The following is a 21,391-nucleotide window of genomic DNA, read 5'->3' as shown; positions in this document are numbered from 1 at the left end:
TCTTAGATCGACCCAGTTGACACCTTCAAGTGACTAAAATGCTTCACTTTGAAATTAGTTTCTTAGCTGATTTTAAATTATATAAGATATGTGCTCCAACTACACTCACACGTTTCCACTATGTCGTCCCACAAAATTACGTATGGATATGTCACAATAGAAGCACGCCACAGTGGAAATCCCGAGCCATAGTTCAAACACTTATCCCAAACCAGGTGCTCCGTCTTATCACTTTCCCAAGCCTTTTTTAATATTATACACTGTTCTTTCAGACACATTTACCGACCGAATTATTTCTTTCATGCATACTCCGGCGCGCAACAAAGCGACAAAGGCTGACAGATTGCTCTCTTGTTTCGACATCTTTACGTTTACTCAACATTGTTTGTTTAAATCTTACACTTAACAGTATAAGCTATCCAGTGCTGCCAAATATATCTAAATCATGATGCACAAGCATGAGAAATTACTAGTTGAAATTTACTGCAAAAATTCGTCACGCACCCTGTATAAGATTAGTTACAATACCATGGTGGTGTTTAATATTGTTCCCTGGGTAATGCTTCAATGAAAACAACAATGAAAGCTTGTCACGCAAATAGAAGGAACTTTCTGAAATATTTCTTTTAATAAAATAAGAGTGAGTCGCGGCAAAACCCGCCAGTATAGCACCCAACGTCAGTGTCTATACGTAAGCGCACTACAACGCGGCTTTCAAATAAAGGAGTAACAAGTGTGATACTATCACTTCAGGCTAGAAATTTGGTTATCTTATGCAGTGGTTCATCAGATAGCGGAAGCTCAGTAATCCTCATCGCATGCTCATGACGCTATTCTGTCACGGCATGAGCCAACGATGCCGGACCTAAACCAACCGTCTCCAACGCTCCACTATTAAGCATAAGATTAGGCCCGCCCACCAACGTCCAGGTTAAAAACTAGCCAAGGGGAGGGCTTCGGGTTTGCCCTTTGTGTCATCTTTATAACATGTTGAGTGTTCGGCATCATTTTCTGTCACTCCGACTGGCGGTACCTTGGGACGGTTCATCATCGACATCGTCGATGGGATTAAAATGCCAATTTCCATTGGCTGTCTGAAAGCAGTTTGCATTGAAGAAGATTTTAAAATCAGGAAATTTTTCAGCTAATTTGGAACTTTAAACTATAATAGCTATAAATACAAGTAAGATTATGTTGCAATCCGAAATTCGTCACTTCCCCGGGGGTTTCTGAAACCTGTTCCGGGGTCATCGCGTTGCTATTGTCATTCTGCTTAGCTGGTATGGTCTCTAAAGAATAGTCTATGAAATTCTGAAAATTTATATATGTCCGTACGACTGATTTCTGATACAATATGTGACTGGCCACTTCCCCGGGGCTTCCGGAATCTGATCCTGGGCCATCAGATGGCCTTTGTCACTCTTGTCAGTTCACATTGTCTCTAATAACATGTCCATGAAATTCTTAAAATTTGGATATGCCGCATGACTAGTTTTTGTTAAAATCAGAACTTGACCACTCCCCGGAGCTTCCGGAACATTTACTGGGGACAATGAGCGGTCCATTCCAAAATTTATGTAGGCCATATTTTAGTTCTTATCTAAACCTACAACTTTGTAGAACATTGTTTGGTTCAATCTTATTGTCTGAGCTTTCGCAGCTTGGGTACCCGGGTACCCCGTCACCCTTTTACGGGTGGAAAAATCGTGGCGCACATAAGGGTTAAACTTAAATGGATTACAATTTAAAAATTGCGTCGAGTTAAACTTGTGCTTATAGAAACTAGCACAGCCCATATATACACTCATAAGTTTGGGGTTACCGTTTAAAAAACATGTGAATATACTTTAACTATTTTCGACGTAAGACTACGTCTGTGATTTCTATATGGGGGTACACTTTGTGGAAACCGAAAATGGAAAATGTAACAAAATTATGAAAGATTTTGAATATTAATAACTCAGCTGCTGCTGGACCAATTTCAATAATTTTATCACCAATCGATCAGAAATATTTCCACGCATCAATAGCGTAGCAGTAGAAAGGTGGTCCACTATTCTACCTAACAAACAACAATGACTGGTCGTGGCAAAGGAGGAAAAGGTCTTGGTAAAAAAGGCGCCAAGCGTCATCGCAAGGTTCTTCGTGATAACCACCATCCGTCGTCTGGTTCGCCATGGCGGTGTCAAACGTATCTCCGGTCTGATCTACCAGGTGTGGTGGTGTTCCTGGAAAATGAGATCCGTGATGCTGTCACCTACACTGAACACGCCAAGCGTAAGTGGCCATGAATGTCATCTACGCTTTGAAGCGACAGATACGCACTCTGTACGGGTTAGGAGGTTAAATCATCATCAACTTTGGCAACAAAACGGCCCTGTTCAGGGCGAACAAGCTATGTGCCTGTTTGTCCATATTCAGAACCACACGCCCCCAACGACCACACAAAATGCTCTACAGAGTTGTAATCTTGTAATCAAACTTGGAAGCATGCACCCCTGCTCGATTTGATCGATTCTCTTCATCAACTTTCACCTTGAAAAAAATTACTACAAATTTGGTACGCCTACAATTCAAAAACGGACAGAGTTAAGATAATAGATGATCGATCAATTAAAAGAACTGAATGATCTTCACATTTATTCCGTCCATTAGTGATCCTACGTCAAGCTTCCGTTTGTGCCCCTAGGCACAGACCATAGTTGAAGATGCTAGGTTTCAAATCACAGACTTAACGTGGTCATTTTATACGATAGATGGGGAGATGAAACTATAGAGTTGATAGTTCCGTTAGAGTACGGCAGTTTGAAAATTGTGTACAAAGAGTAGAAAGCGAGCAAGGACAACTTTGAGGAAGGTACGATTCGAGTTGATCGTCTCTCTTTACCAAACTCCCCAGTTGGGGAGGGATGGTGAGGGGTATAACATAGTTATTCATGTCATCGATTAAAAGTTTGGGTTCAGTTAAGTAACTATATAAAACCAAATTTGAAAAAAATAAAAAGATTCAAAGCGGCCACCTTTCACTATCATAAAAAAACAGCAAAATATATATATGTAAACTTGCCCGAAGACACAATCAACCTAAAAACGAACGGTTTTAGCGCAAACAATTTTGCCTTCCTAAATACGGCATTTGTGAAAAGATAAATAATCAACTGCAGCTTTAAACCCCACACATTTATCTTTCGTCTGGACGGGACAGATCTACCACTGGTACCACTTCGTAATTCACATTATAAAATTGTGAAGCGTTTTTTTTTTAAATATCTCACTGAGATATCCTGCCATCAACACAATAAAGCTCGTAGATTAAACCTTCCATCGCAACACTTTAGCAATGAATGGTTACCAGGTCAGAGAAATCTCGGAAAAAGATATGACAACCCATGTCAGTTGGAAAACCAACGATGAGTAAATAAATCCAGCTAAGAACCCCTTTTGCTTTCAAATGACTGCCTGCTGGCCATCCAAGCGCGGGTTCACCAATTTTGAAACGCATGAAAAGCGCCATCATCAGATATCAAATGCTAAGCGAGCAAATATTCCTACGCTATAATGTGCAGTTTCCTTATTCCTGATAGCCCGTAAATGCACGAGCGACCGGAGAGGCGTCGGCCAAGGAAGGATTCCAAGCGTTGCTTAGTTTCGGAGGAATTTCGATGAAGGTATTTGAATCCAACTATGCTTCGACGCCCAGCGGCCAATATTTGAAAGGCGAAAATGCTTGAGTTGTTCTTGCTCGTCCAGTTGGCTCTAAGGAACTGCTTACCGATGAAGATGTTTGTTTTTCGGGGAAGGATACTGACGGGCGGTGAAGGGAATTAACTTGCTTAGAGGAGTTGCACACCTCCTCTCCTTGCCGTCTGCTGTGCATTCGGCACTCAAATAGAAGTGAGGGAATTTTCCCTGCTCAAAGAAGAACTGCTGATGCTGATGCAGAGGGAGGAATTTTTACTAAGGTGTTTATTCGATTTGACTTTTTTGATGAAAAGCAATCTGACATTGCTGACTGGTCAGTTTGTCATGCTGGTAAAGAAAATCGGAATTGCTTATTTATCCATTTGTCTATCTTTTGCTCCCAGTGCTGTGACAATTTCGTTAAGTAATTGTGATGAATAGGACAATCACTCACTGGGTGGTAGGTACACTGACCGACTTGCTTCTTGGTAAGTTGAAAATAGGTATTCCATGGGAAGCTAATAATTTAAACTGATATTAAACATTAAACATTTGGAAAGGATATCGAGTAAAACCTGATCAAAAGTAAATCCATACCGAGGGCGGCGACTTTAACTAAGACGACAGTGGACAGTGGACCAGAATGCAGATTTAGGTGGAATGATCTGTTTTGAGCCTGAAATTGAAACTTTAGACTAAAAGTTTAGGTAAATTTTGACATGGCAGTGGATACCTGCTGATTTTTAGTACCTATTGATTAGTATATAACTCGTAGATTAAAGATGGATTCTTCAGTGGTGTTGAGTACTTGGCACTGATGAAGTCTGCAAGTAGTAGACGAAATACGCGTATCTGTCAAAAGATAAGCAATTATAACGGAATTAAAAGGAAATATACCAACCCACTCAAAGCTCTTCATAACTAGTTTTTGTTTAATTTTGTATTTTCCCCCCGGCGCGCTATTGCTTTGTATAGTGAGCTGTGGCGGTAGAATTTAATTTTGTGTTCTCCTTCCCTGTATATGCCTGCTGCTAACAGTGTTAGCGTTTAATTTGGTAAAATGGATGTGAGTAATGTATGCGAGCAGTCTATTGCTATGAGTGGGCTCCCAGTTATATGTGTAGGTCCATGCAATGGAACGTTCCATTTCGCTTGTGCGACACTCACTAAGACTGCGGCGAGGCTTATAGCAGATAATGCAAATGTTCTGTTCAAGTGTGATAGTTGTCTATCAGATCAGAGTTGTGACGAGCAGAATGATCTGATCTCGCGCGTCAAAAGGAGGAAGAGATGAAGAAGGTTTTTCAACTCTCGGACTCGATCACTGGCATGCGAGATCACATTGCTGCTCAGGTGGGCATCGTGGTTAAAATCGGGATGGCAGACATTAGAATAAATATAAATGGTCTTGAAAATTTAATTTGTGAGAAATTGGATAATATGAAAAGTTCATTTTTTTTTAATTGATGCGAAAAACCAATTTGCTGTAAAGAATGATCAGCGCAGTTCATCTAGGAAGATTCAGTCAGAATCGGACCAAAATACCAGACGCAAAAAACGTAAATTAGTAATTAGTAATAGTGATCATGATGATGATGTTGTTTTTCAAGAAAATTCGAGTTTTGCGGATGTTTGTAAAAATACATAGTCGTGCTAGTCAAAGTAAAACTAATAGTAACAGTAACAGTAAAAGTAACAAACCAGATAATCGTAAGACTCGTCCGGTCATTGTGATTAAACCGAAAGAGTCCAAACAACCTTGCGAAGATACTCGTAAGTTTTTGAAAACTCAGTTGGATCCAAAAACACACAAAATCAGTAATTTTAGGAATGGTAAAGATGGCTTCTTTATTGTTGAGTGTGCAACAGGAGCAAACGTAAGTGATGTGAAAAATGGTATTGAAAGCAATCTGGGTGAAAAATATAGTGCTGTTGTTCCCACTTCGGTGCCAAGATTGAAAATAGTGGGCATGAGCGATCAGTTTTCCTCAGATGTCTTTATTGACTACTTAAAAAGTCAAAATGAAGACATCGCTATTAATGATGTAAAAGTAGTGATGATGTTTGAAAATCCACGCTTCACTTATAACAAGTTTAGTGTTGTAATTGAAGTCGATGTCGATACTTATAAATGTTTGTTATGTGCGAAAAAAGTAAATGTAGAGTTTGATCGGTGCTCGATAGTTCCCGCGATTAATGTGTTGAGATGCTTCAAATGTGGAGAATTTGGACACAAGAGCATGGATTGCAAAAATTGTGATAGATGCTCTAGGTGCAGCCAACAACACAAAACGTCGGAGTGTACGTCAACTGTATTGAAATGTATTAATTGTTTGAAAATGAATAAAGAACGAAACAAGAACTTGGACGTCAACCATGCCGCATTTAGCTCGGAATGTTTGCTCTATAAAAGGCGTTTGTTCAGAATGCCAAAATAAGCGTTTTGTCCAAATTTGGCTCAAATCGGCAACATCGACCACAACTTTTTTAAATTCTATACCCACTTGAGCTGGAATGACCCATAAGCAATATATGACCAACAATTGATCTTGGTTTTGAATTTCTTTGTTATTTGATATTTCACATGATGGGTTTTGGTTTGAGATTCTGGCCATTTTTCCTGGAGGATTTTGAATGCGTCCAGGGATTGGCAAAGTGGTGCTGAGCACTCGATATAACTGCTATCGTTTGTTTTGTTTTTGGACCCTTATGTGATGTTCAGATTGTTTATTTCCCTGGAAAATATCTGGTATAATGTGAATCTTGGCACTTGATGCAGCGTGTTATCAAATTATCATGAGGTGTTATGTTACTTGGTAACTGGCCACTTTCCTGGGGGACTGTTACTGAACATGCATTTGGAATCAGCATGAAAATGGAATATGTAACCAACCTGTTAATTTTCCCATTGATTTAGAACAGGGTTCAGCACCAAAACGTCAAATCCCATTAAACTAGAACGTCAAAATCGAAAACATGTTGGACGGGTTAGGCAGCGGGTTTCGGAATTCCCCAAATTTGTATGTTTTAGTTAGGAAAACAGCAACATTGAGAAAGTTAAACATACAGAAAATGGTTTTGTCAGCCAGATCCTTCAGTTGAATATAATATTTATAATATATCATTTCCTCTCGCTTCATTCCATTTAGATGGATAGGAACTAAACTTATGTTTACGGACAATTCTGAAGTAAATATACCGAAAATGTGGATTCATGGAGCTTTATAGAAACATATGTTAACAATAAGCTGACAAAATTCAAATTATACGAGCTTTATTAGACTTGAGGCCATAATTTCGTTATGTTTCGCTAATTTCGGTTGTTCATACCGCTTATACCTTAGCTGTTTTATACCCCTGGTTCCCGGAACGTTTCTGATACTTGTAAAACAGGCTGAATTGGGTAAGGTGACATCTCATCCATTTGGCAGGTTCTCCGTTCGATTGGACTGACTTTTTCCTGTCGCCTCTTTCCGGATTCAACCTCTTCAATATTTGCCATTATAACGGGAGTTCAATAAAAAATGAGAATTTTTTCAGTCATATAGGGCCTAATCGCCCATTTTGGGCCTATCGAGCAGAACACTTCAAATAAATCCATGATTTCAGAGTTAACAAGTCAATTATGCGTTTGGTACGATACTTTAGTTAATAAGCTACGGAACGAAGTCAATGAGAACGCGTGATATGAAGGCACCCATTATTCTCAAAAACAAAAGAAGCGCTCCGACCGAATCAATTTTTATCATCATCCGATAGGCCGAAGTGAATTCATTGGCGTTTCAATGCGTTAGGCCGAGTTTAGAACCCGTAGGCCGAGTTTGGCGTCAAGAATGAGTGTTAGACTTTTGACAATATCTCAACGATTGGTTTCTCTTTATCAAATCTTACGGTACATACGGAAAGGTAAATAAATTTGGAAGCTTTCAGTAAAAATAACATTCCGTTTGGTGCTAAACTGCGCTAGATTAAGAAAGAATAAATGCGGGTTGTGCTTAATAGGCCGGAAATGGGGTAGTTAACCCTACCTAGCTAGTAAAAAAAATTTCAACGAATTCAGTATTTTTTATTAAAAACATAATTTTTATTCTTCAAAAAAAAACGTCAATGAATATTGGAGGCCGTACGACGCAACTTAGTTGCGATGCTCTCACAAGAGCGCTGGACGGCACTGAAATCATTCTCAGTTTTTATTGAACACCCGTTAGTCCTAGGCACTTTTTCAACCAAAGAAATATTGTTTTTGAATTCTTATGCGTCTTTTATTTTCCAATTTGGTGTAGTTTGCGAAAAATACTTTCATTCAATACTTTAATTCAATCGTCGGCGTATTAAAAAAATATACCGGTGGCGTTTCAAAAATAATCACGACGGCCCACCGTCTCAAAAACATCGGCGGTGGCGTGTGAAGAAGTGTCGGCGCGGCAGTGCTGCTAAAATGTACTTCTTGATATGCTTTTTAAAGTGACATGAAACACTATCGGTTGTACTTGCGCCATTTTGAAATGTTACGCTTGAAAGTTTGGCCTAAAAGACTACAAAACTGACGATAACTTTTGACAGAAGACTTGTACTGGTATAGTGTCTTTGGAGAAAATGTGTATTTTATGTCGTTTTCGTTTTTGCGGTGTAGCACTGGTGTAGTGTAAGCAGGAATAAGCGCGAGTCTTTGACAGCTCAACATCATTTGTTTGTAAACAAAGGTGCATCCTATATCTACACCCTAAAATATTTCGGTGTACGGCAGTGTAGCACCGGTGTAGCTACACCGCAAAAACGAAAACGACATTAGTATTAACTACAATCACTCTGAACATAGTAGGCCGAAAAAGTGATGTTTAAAAAAATATGACAGAAAACATTGTTTTCTCAAATGGCTTATATCTCCAAATATAGAAGAGATAAACGAAAACGATGTTCTAATAAGTTTTCGAGTTTTTATAGTTCACAACTGTGTAGAACATTTAATTTCTCTAGCTATTGAAATAAAAATAGTTAGATACCAAATGACGTTCCTGGTATAATTTGGCGTTTAGGTTTTATTCATGTGTTTCACTTATACATTTTTGCCAAAACATCAGCCTTATACATTCCATAAGACAAACCACATAGGTCCTATAAGAATGCATAAAAGGTATGTGTGACTGCTTATACATTTCATTTGACACATGATCTTCATTAACTTTTTGCAAGGCATCTGCTTATTAGTTGACTTATACATTTTATGAATAATCAACAATAGAAAATTGCCAAAATGCATAAGGAGATTTCTATCCGTGTTCGACGATTTTTTACAGTGAGAAATATTCAATGTGTTATGTCTGTTTGTCTGTAGAATTATGTTCAAAGTCGCTAAAAATCTTTGAATTGCCTCTGAATTGACGTCACTTGAATTTTACATGGATGAGTTTAGATGGGCTCACCTTGTAATTATACAGGAAATTTAGAATTTCATGCATTTCACTTTTTGAACGAATTTGCATAAAATCGAAGACAACTCTTCCATTTTCTCATACGCTATGAGACAGGTACAATCGCGTCATCTGCTGCTCAAAGGTTGTTGTCTTCGATAAAATTGAACTGTTTGTCAAGTACACATCAAAAAATAAAATTTTAATATTACATCCAAGAGGATGCACTTCTATCATCTCGAAAATCTCATGTAATTTTTATGGCCACAAAAATAAACAAATGCAGTAAAAGTAGCGTAATGTCAGTTCATGCACTGTATTAATGATAATTTTGTCCTTTTTGGCAAGTAATATTACACCATATTGTTGACATGATTGAAGTGCATTCACTTTGATGTGATATCAAAATTAATGTTTTGCTGTGTACGCGGAATTATCACAAACGCGGAATAACCCGCCTTCACGGCACAGTACATACCCTACACTTACACCACTGCATCAAAACGATCAGTCAAGTGAAAAAAGGAACCACGAGCGCATTTTTGAATGTTTTTTCTATTTTTCCATATCACTTTTTTTGATTTTCTGAACGAAGGTTAGAGTTAGTGCTCATGTCCCAACCACTAGAGGAAAATGTAGCATCACCTCACCTTTACTATATGCACATTCTCAAGCATTGTTTCGCAACCGGAGCATCCCTCGTTCATGCAATTTTTCCACTAGTTGCTTTTCCCTCTATCTGTCAACACACCAGATGTGTTGAATAAAAACAAATCAGATGCAAGCGTGTGAAGTCGGTTTGATTGAATTTTGCACCGGTGGTGCAGTCGTAAGCATGACTGCTTTCTCATGCAAATGGGTCTGGGTTCTATCCCCGCTGAGGTTGGTGGCATTTTTCTGAGGCATAAAAATCTGTGGTCACGTCTTCCTTCGGAAGGGAAGTAAAACCGTTAGTCCCGGCCATGTGTGTTGAATTGGTGCGATATCCCACACAGGTGTGGAAGCTGCCGTCCTGCACATTCGATTGCCGTCAATCGATGTCCGTCGGTGATTGGCACTAGACTGTGGAACATAGATCGACGTTTAATAAAGAAATGCAGAAGAAGAAGATTTAATTTTGCAGAAATACGGATCCATAGGAAATATTCACAGAAGCTCAGACTTTTATTAGGAATTTGGTTTGTTTGTTTAGTACCATTTTTCTTTTACTGGAAAACAAGTTTTCAAACGCATCACTTATAAGTGACATTCCTACCACCGCTCATCACTTTAATGTGTACACAGCACACAAATATATTATATAAATCTATTGATGGTGATGTATTGAACATCAATAACTGGTAAACGTTTATAAAATATTACAGTCATCAAAACGATTTGTTCTCAAATTCTGTGTACATCATACAGCGTAATATTACACAAGCGGAATAACAAATGTGCAGCAGTTTGGATGAAATATTGAACAACTTTTTATTCTGTATTCGATAGATGTAGTGTGTCTCCAGTGTCTGCCTTGGTCACTAATAATTTTCAAGAGCTAACATCTACTAAATTTACCTTACATATAACTGGCATCCCTTATGTATGTTTGCCTGTGGTTCCATCATGATATAATCAGAAATGAAAAGGTCATTTTAAGTACCACCAACAATCAATTCGAAACTAACGATTTTAAATTGGCTCACTACTTGACTAGCCTATTGGTCCCAAGCAAATCGATTACCGCACCCCATTCTAGTATAAATTCCAGTACTACACTATGTTTGTGTTGATTCGCTATGAAAGTTTGACAGATCAAATGAGGGGTTCGTGGATTTTTCTATGTTTCGAAGGGTGCATCGATAAGCTTGAGACCGAAGAGAGTACCAGAGCTGAGCCAACAAGTTGAGCTCGTTTCTTCGGGACCTTCTGGTCTTAGAGTTATCTCTATGGTACCACCCTATTTGCAACTTTCATCAAAACAAAGGCCTCATTGTATACAACAGCTTCACAGAAAACACTATGCTGGTAAAGTTGCACTTTAAAGGGGTCCAAATTTTAATTCCAGGACCACACCAGGCACAGGGCATTGGTATGAAATATTTTTATAAGCATTCAGGGAAAAATATGGAACGATAAATGGATCAGCTTTAAGGACAAGTTTGATATAATACACAAAAGGCCACTATCATGGCACAAGGCAAATCAGTCATGACAACGACCATTTGACATCTCACTGCGTCCTAGCAAGAAGTACGGTCGACTTGTTTCGCGCTCCGTTGTTTTGGAAGTTTTCTCGGTATTCGCTTGATATAAATTATCAGTTTTTTCTCACTAAGTGACTCAATTCGCCTATTCATTTCCTTGGGACAGTTAAGAATTTCCTTCCAACAACTTGATCAGCCAATTGGTCAGAAAACGAGCCATCCAACAGGAAGATGCCCCAATTAATAGGGAGAAGAGCCCACCCTTTATCCACGAAATGTTAGCAATAGGGAGTTGACATGTTCACTCTCACTCGCTTCAATATTATGTTCAATATTATGCACATATAAAATATAAAATATAAATTTGCATTAAACATGAGTAATTTCATGGAATATTCCATATACTGTATGAAAACTTATGTAATGTGGGACAACCCGTTAGGCTGTTCTCTCTTGCTTTTTGTAACATTTACCAAATCTGATAAAAGTGAAATATATCTGAGGAAATTATTGATCCAATGCTATCATTGTCTCTTTTTTTATTTTTTTTTTTTATTTTGCTACTTATTCCCCTCTACACACTTAGAAATAACTAATTTCACACGTGACGGAATCCATCTTTGACATAAAGGATCGGACGTAAACAAATATTTCCTGTAAAATTAAATGCTTCAAGACTGAAAAGTCCATTACTCGACGAAAAGTACGTTTGATTGAGTTGAATTTCGCGTCTGCTATGACTCTATTTTATGTAAAAAATGACGCTCGTATATGTCAGTCTCAGAGCACCTAAATTTACATGATTTTTTCTAAGTGTGCGCCAACCATCAATAAAACAGAATCAAGCACTAAAACAGACTTAAAATCCCCAAAAATAAAACATTAAATTGAAAAGGCAAAAAACGACAAAACTGTCATTAAAACACCAAAAACGCTCCAAAATTAAATGATAAAATAAATATAAAGAACTATAATGATATAAAAAAAAATTTACAACAGCTCTAACAAATGACCAATAATCAGCAAAATGCTTTAAAATACTTAAAATTTGCTATAACACATCAAAATATTATAATAACAATAACATAGCTTTCAATACGCCAACATAATTTTAAAATTAAATAATTGAATCGAAGTTAAACGACCCTAAAAACTTAAAGAATGGCCCAAATCCGTTCAAATGACCTTTGAGTGGCCAAACATCGCAATATTGAATCTAAACGTCAGAATAGCCCTGAAATTAAATGATAAAATAGCCTAAAACACCAAAATCAACCTTATAATGGGCGAACCAGCCGATGGTTGAAAGCCATGAAAATAAAAAAGAAAAAACTTATAATGCGAAAATAAACCCCAATAGACCCCAAAATTACTTTGAAAACTCCCATATGTACTCGAGAACAGTAAAATGGTCTAACAAACGCTACAATGTCCTAAAACCGGTAACGAGAATTGAATTCATACAATTGTTTTCTACATTTTTCTAATAACCCGAGATGTCTGAATTCCTGCAACCCATCGAAAAATAGCCCGAGATTGAGAAACGCAGTTTTAAACTATAGATTAATTATAATTTGTTTAGAACCCACTTGTCGCAATGTACATTATCTGATACTTAGATGTGACTTTTCTCAGAAAGTGACGTCAGAAGAAGTAAGCTGAATCTTACATTCCACACAGTACACAAACATCCTAAAGTAAGTAAACTACAGAATGACTAAACTTTGTCGCTCTATATGCAAAACATTTGTCGTATCTGATGAGCACTGATGAGTACTATTACCCATTGTCACCACTGAATATACAAAATAGGCACTGATATCAGCGTGAATCCCCCGCCACTACTGGTCGCCGGCTAATTTCTATGCATAGACTTTCCAACCATCCACCAACCAGCTAACGACACAGCGGGCAAACCGCTGCCGCTTTGCTTTTTGCCGAAAAACTCTTAAAACTTATTAGTCCATTTAGAGGTACTTACATAATTTTATGTTAATTGCAAAATTCCCACGGAGATAACTTGCGTATTATTCCTACTGGATAGGAGATCGATCCGCGTTGCTGTCTGCCGGCGGGATAAAGTCGTCTCGAAACTTCGAGTTCGCGGAAAATACACAAATCACTGAACGACGAGGATTCTTCAATTGAGTTAGCAAACTTTCTAATTTGTTCTACCGGTGCGTTCGTCCGTCGGTTTTAAAATATCACCACGACGCGGTTGTTGCTACCTTCACAATGCAGAACAGCCGAATTCAGCACGGAAGTAAATCTTTCCCCACAGGAACAACTCACTGAAACCAAACCACTGCACCTGTTTGCCGTAGACAAGAAATCCGTTTCACTCTGAACACTTTAATCAAACACTTCCAGCAAGTTTCTTTACTTATTAGCCTTTGAACGTGCTCGAGAAAGGAAATTTAAAATCTTGGGACACTGTCGCCACGCAGTTGCCCTCCGAATAAATCCCTATGCCCAACGAACGGCTGCCAGCGCCGTGATCTTCAATTCTTCACTTCCCTCTTCCGTTTTCCCAACAACTCGAAAAGTAGCAATTAAATCACTCGCCGTTTACTCTCAATGCACTTAACACTCATACACTTTTATCTGAGTCGAAGCGAGCTCGGACCATTCCTTCTTGAGGCGATCCTCGATGGCCCACTTTTTGTAAAGTGTCCTGTAGCCGTAAGCACCTCTATGCCTTCCACCGAGGTGTATTCAACAAGTGTTATTTCAACGACGTCCTTCCAGCAAATCGTAAAACTCACCAACGTGTATACCCTTTTATAAACGATTTTCCACCGCCCGTTCAACGCTGCACCCACCACCCACCTATTTTTGTGTAGCACCAATACATCATGGACACGGCTTTTCCGGCTGCCGCAATGTCTTATGCTCTCATCGCTCACACCCACTACCGATTAAGGAGGCATGATGCGTATAGCTGTCCATCGCGTTGATACACTTTTCACTTCGGCGGGAACTTGACGATACATATAGTGCAACGTGTTCGGTAGTCCGCGCAGTCGGTGTAACATGTGTTGCATCGCTCCGTTATGTTGAGAGCTTAATTTTGTACCCGGACAAGTGTTGCGCGACATAAGTTTAGTAGGTCTAGCGCATATTCAATCCACTCGGACTTGCGGCGAATTCAACGAAAAGCTTTCTGTGGTGCAGTTCACGGTCAATGAGATTAACCCAAATTTAAGTTCAGTTTACTCGTAAATCGCAAAGAGTGCAGGAGCTCAGCGATGAGTAAATTTGCCTCATCGATGACGTTTTCATGTTGATTTTTTTTCAACCCCCGAGTATCTAGACAAAAAACCTTAGTATCACGTACCCACTTACAAACTGTAGATGTCACCGTACGTAAACAATGGGATCCCCTAATAAAACTGGTATGGTTAATTTGCTTAACGACGTGTTCGGGGTATCATCCAAACCATTTGTGGAATAGTTCAATGATTTTGGTTATCGTTCGGTTATGGTAATTTTTAATTAGGGTCAGCCATCGTTGGTGGCACAACTTTTTTCACATTTCTAGATCAACAATAGAAAAGGATGAAGTAATGAAACAATCCAATTTCATTACTTCATTATGATGGCTACTAAGCCTTTGGGGATTTTCATTATTAGATAATTGTATAGATTTTTCTCCTTTACTTTGCTTAAATCTTTGGTTATTATAGGTTATTATTAGTTAGGTAGGTTCCGATTCTACCCGTTGTAGTTTCATTTTTATATCTGAGATCTTTAATTTTTTACCTAGGTGATGAGTACTTAAGGGGGTTGATAAGTCTTTAACGGGAATGACACTGATTAAGACTGCACATTGTAGTCTAAATCGAGTTCAAAATACGCATCTGTCATTAGACTGGCCCACATTTATACGAAAAAAAAGGTACGATGTAGGTACGACCACAAGCCTGTCTGTAGGTATACATTATTTGCTATTTAAATGAAGATGTAGATACGGCCCTATTCAATGTAATGTAGAAACAGTGACAGTGAGAAAGTAAATTACTGTAACGTTTAATAACAATTATTCTCATGGATGCCTTAAGTGTTTTTAAATGCAAGTGCATCCGAAACAAACTACGTTACTTAACACCAGCATTAATTCAAAAAATGCAATCTATGGGATATACTCACCAACTGAATGTACAGATGCGCATTTGTGAGTCATGCCGTGCTTTGGTTCAGCACAATAGATATACATCCAAAAAACCGCGCTCGGATCTGTGCGATCCACAAACATCCACATGTGGGTATGAACCACCAACAAGTGATGAACAACCATCAACAAGTGGCCACCAACCTGATGATAAACCAGGTAAGAATACTCAGATCGATAATTTAAATTTACACCTTTTTTAATTGTAGGCTAAAAAAATACTTGTTTAAACCTTGCACACTTATTAATTCATGTTTTACTTTTCTTGTCTTACAGAAGTACCGTCAATTCCATCATTAGAATCAATTGCATCAGCGGACCAGTTATAGGGACCATATAATGTGGAAATATTCAATAGCATCGTCCACACATTGAATGTTTCACCAATTTCATTAAGGAACATGAGGACCATGGATTACCGTGTAACAAAATCAGCAAACATCACACAAGCAGTACTACAGAAAATGTTTAATATGGACCCAACAGACATCAGGAAAGCAGAAGCATTCGATGAAATGGTAACACAATTAAAAAATAAGTTTAATTCATCTCCTGATGATAGAAATGAGCAGATAAAAGTTTTATCAGTGTTACCGCACTCTTGGTCAATAAATAAAATCCTTAGAAGAGTTCAATGCACCGGTATATATGGTAAGACAAATGAAAAAAATAGTGAAAGATCAAGGTATTCTTTGTACCACTAGTGCACGAAGTAGACACGGAATCAGTGAATTAGACAAAAGACTGTTATAGATTTCTTTGATAGTAATGATATAAGCAGGTCAATGCCTGGAATTAACGATTACGTGTCTGAACTCCGAAATGGCCTAAAAGAACGGGTTGAGAAGCGACTTCTTATGATGTCTCTCAAAGAGGCATATACAATATTTGAAGAAACGTATGCGAGTATTAAAATTGGCTTCACCTTATTTACAACGTTGAGATCTAAACATTGTAAGCTACTTGACAGTAAAGGTACTCATTATGTATGTGTGTGCACAATCCACGAAAATGTAAAATTAATGCTTAATAGTTTAGGAATCGTATCCCAGGAAGAAATATAATGGATAAACTGATTTGCAATTTTTTTTTATTAGGACGACAGAGTGTTATTTTCGAGCTTGCAAAAAATGTGCCACCAATGATGAAGTTGCAGACGAACTTGCTGCACTATTAGAAGAAAGTGGTAAAGAAGATGTAACTTGCAGAACATTATGAAACCTGCAGATGAGTTTGCCACGTACTTCGTAGATAAAATTGATCAGTTAATATGAGTGTCATGAGGACTTTATTTGTAAAGAACAATCTTTATTTCTAAGGAACAAAAAAGATTCTCTAAAAGAAGATGTATTAATTGTAATTTGCGATTTATCTGTGAACTATACATTTATTATTCAGAATGCTGCTCAGGGTTACCATTGGAATAACGCTCAGGCAACTATTCACCCTTTTTTGGTTTATTATATTAAGGACAGTAAAATAGAAAACGTTAGTTTTATAATAATATCAGAGGTATTGGCCCATGATAGAATTCTTGAAACTATCAATAGATTTCTCCAAAATTACATTTATGTTAGGGCTGTTCATAAACAACGTATACAGTTTTTTGGGATTCTTGACACCCCCCTCCCCCTGCGTAGACAATTGTCCATACAAAAAATTTAAAATTTGTATGGGCCGTGGATAATTGTCACCCCCCCCCCCCTAAACTGTCTACGTAGTTTATGAACATCCCCTTAGATGGAGCAGCTGCTCATTATAAGAACAGAAAAAAATGCCAGTCTATGTAACTTCAAATCGATGCACAAATTGAAAGCAGATTGGCATTTATTTGCAACATCTCATGGCAAAGGTCCCTGTGATGCTATTGCCCGACCAACCATTCGTGAAACTTCTTCAAAGTTCTTTATACAGAAATAAAGAATTATGTCGGCAATTCTTTACTTTAAATTTTCTATGATTTCGATGTACACATTTAAAAATCTTTATTGATCGATACTTACATTTAAGATTATTTCTTCATCGGTCATATGATAGTAATCTATAAAGGTGCCATACTAAATTTCTTTTAATTTCGATATGTCACATGGACTTTAGTATTCTTTACAAATATTCATCAATAAATATTTAAATGCTGATATCATCGTAACTTTGAACTTTGATAAAGAACAACAAAGATTGCCATCGATGCACATTTATAATCTCCTTGTTATCGATTTGCATCGCTGGTTGAAGAGAATTCGAGACACACCAGGTGACAGATGGCAATGTTTATATTATTTATCGACATATTCGGCATTTCATCGGAAGAAGCAATCTGCCGGTAAATGAATGAGAAGACCAATGGCCGCGACGCAGCAAATGTTTACCATTGTACCCAACAAACAATTTGAGTTGATCAACAGCTGAATAAGTAATTTTTTAGCTGAAGAAGCTCGTTTTTGCCTCAATAAGCTTTTATTCAACATTCAATGTTTGTTGGGTAGTTCTTCAAGTTTACGTCTATATATTTATTTAATATCCCGTGATAGCATGCGTGGTGGGATTCTCGGCATTTGGAACCCAATGAGTAAAATTGATACCTTTTTTACCCCTTTTACACCTACATGGCTGACTGGTTGATGGTTATGACAAATAAATATTGAAATCATGTATGAAAAGATTTACAGAAATTTCAATACACCACATACTAGAGTGTGTTTGCCTGTCGTTGATAAGCTCATCAACAGCAGCCGTGGACCCGAGGATTAGCAACCAACAACGAAATCAGTACACCCCAGATGGCATGGGATCGAAACTAGAAATTATGCAGATAAAAAATCACAAATAAAATCAGCAGTTGTGTATCGATATTTTGATTTTACAACAGAAATCGATATTTTGATCTGGCAACACAATCGATATTTTAACATTGGTAACGATTGGTAACGATATTTTAAGAAAGATCTTTATAAACGATTCACGATTAGACTTTTAGCACCTTTACAATTATTCATGAAATGGTGACGATCGCTATCAATTTTTCTTATGAATGGCTTTGAAGATCGATGTATAGAAAATTAACGAAATGGTTGGTCGGATGGTGGAACTTTAAAACAAACGGCAAAAAGAGCAAGCCTTGCCCAAGAATACGGAAATACTATTACAACCCCACGAGAGCTCTGCGACTGGGCAGTTAAACAAACAGAGAAAAGCATCACAAAATTGAATTTCTGTTATATATCTACTGAGCAATACGAAAAAATGTCAGAAGAACTAGAAGACAACCACGCAAAGACGATATCTGGTACACAAAAATTTCACAGTTTTCAGCCTATTTCCGATAATCAAATTGCAGCTAAAAATATTCTAATTCAACGGAGCATCCAAAAAATACTTTGTTTGACAATGTGAAGAAATAATATGTATAAGTTATTCTCTAAATAAGATAAAATAAAACTTTATGAAATAAGAACACAATTTTTTCATACTCTGCCAATTAAACATAACATTAAAATTAAATTTTCTATATAATTCACATTAGTATTGAAAACGTCTTCAACATCTTGGTTTGTGTACCTTTCATTTGAGCTTGTTGAGTGAAATCCGGTTGAGTGGTAGGTTTCACAACTCCGTGTTGGGAGTTCCTATCAACCGTGCGCCTATTTCGAAAAACGGAAAAACAAACAAAATCGATCAAAAGTTCATCAGTCAGCAAAGCCGCAAAAGGCAAAACGCAACGCGTCATAAAATGCGTAAGCAGGACAGAAAACATCGCATCGCATCTCAAACTTCAACGGGAAAGAACGAGGCAGCATGAGAAGCTTCCAGCGTAGCAACAACGCCACCAGTCGAAGCGAGAGCGAAGAAAAATAAAATTTGACAAAACGCGTCGTCTTCTCTTGTACTGTCGTTTGGGAATCTGCACCAGGAAAGAAGAGCGGAAGAAAAAGTGGATTTTTAATCAGTTTTGTGCCGATAAAAATGCAGAAATAGTTCACTAATCGCTGGAAATTTGTTGCACGCATCAAGTGAAATTAATTTAAGGACGAAAAGGCTGTGCGCGTTTGTGGAAAACAGATCGATTCATGTTTGGCGCCGCGATGTGAAAAGCAAGCGATTAGCAAATTCGGAACAAACTCCGGCAGTGCTGTCAGGAGACGCAAGGAGGATAAAGTTAAAAGTGGCAAGAAATCGATTCCCGCGGGTGAATGAGAGAAAAAAGTAGGAAATAATATTGGCTCGAACTTGCTAGAAGAACTAGAACGAAAGTGTTTTGGTCCGCGAATTTGACGTTTTCGTGGTAGGAAAAAAAATCCTGATCGATTAGGAGCAGTCGATTGCAAAATACGTGGGCTGGTTGACTCACAGGATATTTTGTAATGTCCGCATCTGGAAGCTCATCTCCAAACAGCAACAGCAACAATATTTCCAGCAGCAGTGGCAACAACGGTACGGAAATTAGCTCCGACAGACGAAGTAGCAACGGTAATTCCAGTGCCGGAAGGACTCCCCGCAAATTGACGGCCGGTAGCTCGGCGGGGAGTAACGGAACTTCCGCCAGCAGTAACAGCAGTTCCTGCATCTGGTGTGGCGAAAACAAAAACCCGCTCAAGTACGTGCTCCCGACGCAGAACGGGAAAAAAGAGTTCTGTTCGGAAACCTGCATCCTTGAGTTCCGTAAGGCTTACAGTAAGGGCGCTTGCATCCAGTGCGATAATGTGATACGGGCTAATGCACCGAAACCAAACTATTGCTCGACGTTCTGTATGAAGAAGCATCAGAAGAAGACGGTAGGCAGCGGAGCCTCCGCATCGCAATCCTCCGATGGATCGAATCCATCCGCCAGCACGACTGCAACGACAACGACCAGTACGTCCAGCACATCCTCGGCCGGTTCCAAACTCAACGGGAATAATAATAACAACAACAGCAGTAGCAACAACAATAACAACAATGGCCGGAAGAGTAATGGAAATTCCCCAGGGCGAGAGCCGGCCAGGATTAGTCCGGTGAGTCAGCGTTTTGCTAGTTCTTCAATGAAAAAATATTTAATACCTAATTCAATTGATTTGATAATCTTTTATAAATTATTTACAAAAACATTCTCCCATCTTTATTAACGGAACTTATTTGTCTAGATTTACAAATTTGCAGTGTTTCAACGCATTACAATGCCAAGTTTGTTAACAAATTGACGAATTGTATTAGGGAGTAATTAAAAAAAACTAGTTTATATTTGTTTTGGGTCTACCCCGTTTGGCATAATGCCTTAGAAAAGTGTTATGTTGGTAGTGACGAGAGTAAATTTTAAAGCTGCTTATTTACTTTATTTTGTTTAGTATCAGGCATCTAAGCGTCTTATAATCATTGAACACAATTACAGATCTCAAGCTTTAGAATTTAAGATCTAGGGACAATTCTTCTGACTTTTTACAGTACACCAGATGCTAGTACGAGAATTGGGTACGCATATAGATGCACTTGGGACCAATATGCTAGTCAAGTAATGAGCCAATAGGTATTATCGATGTACCTCCAATGTAGAGTGTGCTAGGCGAGTTCGAGAGGAAGCGTCAACCAAACCGCTTGTTTACATCAGAATAAGGATTTTTAACAACTCAAATTAAAGCATTTTTCATTGAACATCTTGCCAAATTCCATCGATAATTGTTTTATTTTAGATCTAAACTGATTTGTATCGCAACTATTCACATACAAGAAATCTAGAAGATTTTAACCACTAGGGCACTATTTTATCGTGATCAATATGGGTGGCTTTGTGGAATACCTGTATAAACAAAGCGAGAAGGATTAGTAATTTCCACTTAATACCACTACTTTATTTGTTTATCCTTGACAGATACCCGTATTTCGTCTACAATGTGCAGACTTCTTCAGTGTCTTACAATAATACTCGACCAAGCTGCCGCTCATGGTATTTCCCATAGCATAAATCAGCA

General features: G+C 38.1%; 3 protein-coding genes across 3 annotated transcripts in view; 2 read left to right on the top strand and 1 right to left on the bottom strand.

The window, feature by feature from the left end:
* Positions 1-14,013, bottom strand: part of Dh44 (diuretic hormone 44) — a 145,254-nt gene extending 131,241 nt beyond the window's left edge. Inside the window, exon 1 of the mRNA XM_065237855.1 lies at positions 13,260-14,013. The gene's annotated coding sequence lies outside the window, so the exon portion shown is untranslated. The remainder of the gene's footprint in view (positions 1-13,259) is intronic.
* The window catches only part of LOC135714370 (8-oxo-dGDP phosphatase NUDT18-like), a 249,672-nt gene that overhangs the window by 13,092 nt on the left and 215,189 nt on the right, over positions 1-21,391 (top strand). The gene's annotated exons all lie outside the window — the stretch shown is intronic.
* The window catches only part of Scm (Polycomb protein Scm), a 36,528-nt gene continuing 34,479 nt past the window's right edge, over positions 19,343-21,391 (top strand). The window contains exon 1 of the mRNA XM_065237175.1: positions 19,343-20,440. Within this exon, the coding sequence (XP_065093247.1) occupies positions 19,811-20,440 (630 nt within the window). The 5' untranslated portion in view covers positions 19,343-19,810. The remainder of the gene's footprint in view (positions 20,441-21,391) is intronic.

Source organism: Ochlerotatus camptorhynchus, unplaced genomic scaffold (assembly GCF_037179485.1).
Source record: "Ochlerotatus camptorhynchus isolate MF236.1 unplaced genomic scaffold, CSIRO-AGI_Acam_v1.1 ptg000004l, whole genome shotgun sequence".
In the NCBI taxonomy this organism is placed as follows: Eukaryota; Metazoa; Arthropoda; class Insecta; order Diptera; family Culicidae; genus Ochlerotatus; species Ochlerotatus camptorhynchus.
The sequence above is the reverse complement of the archived record's forward strand: the minus strand, read 5'-3'. Positions and strand labels throughout refer to the sequence as shown.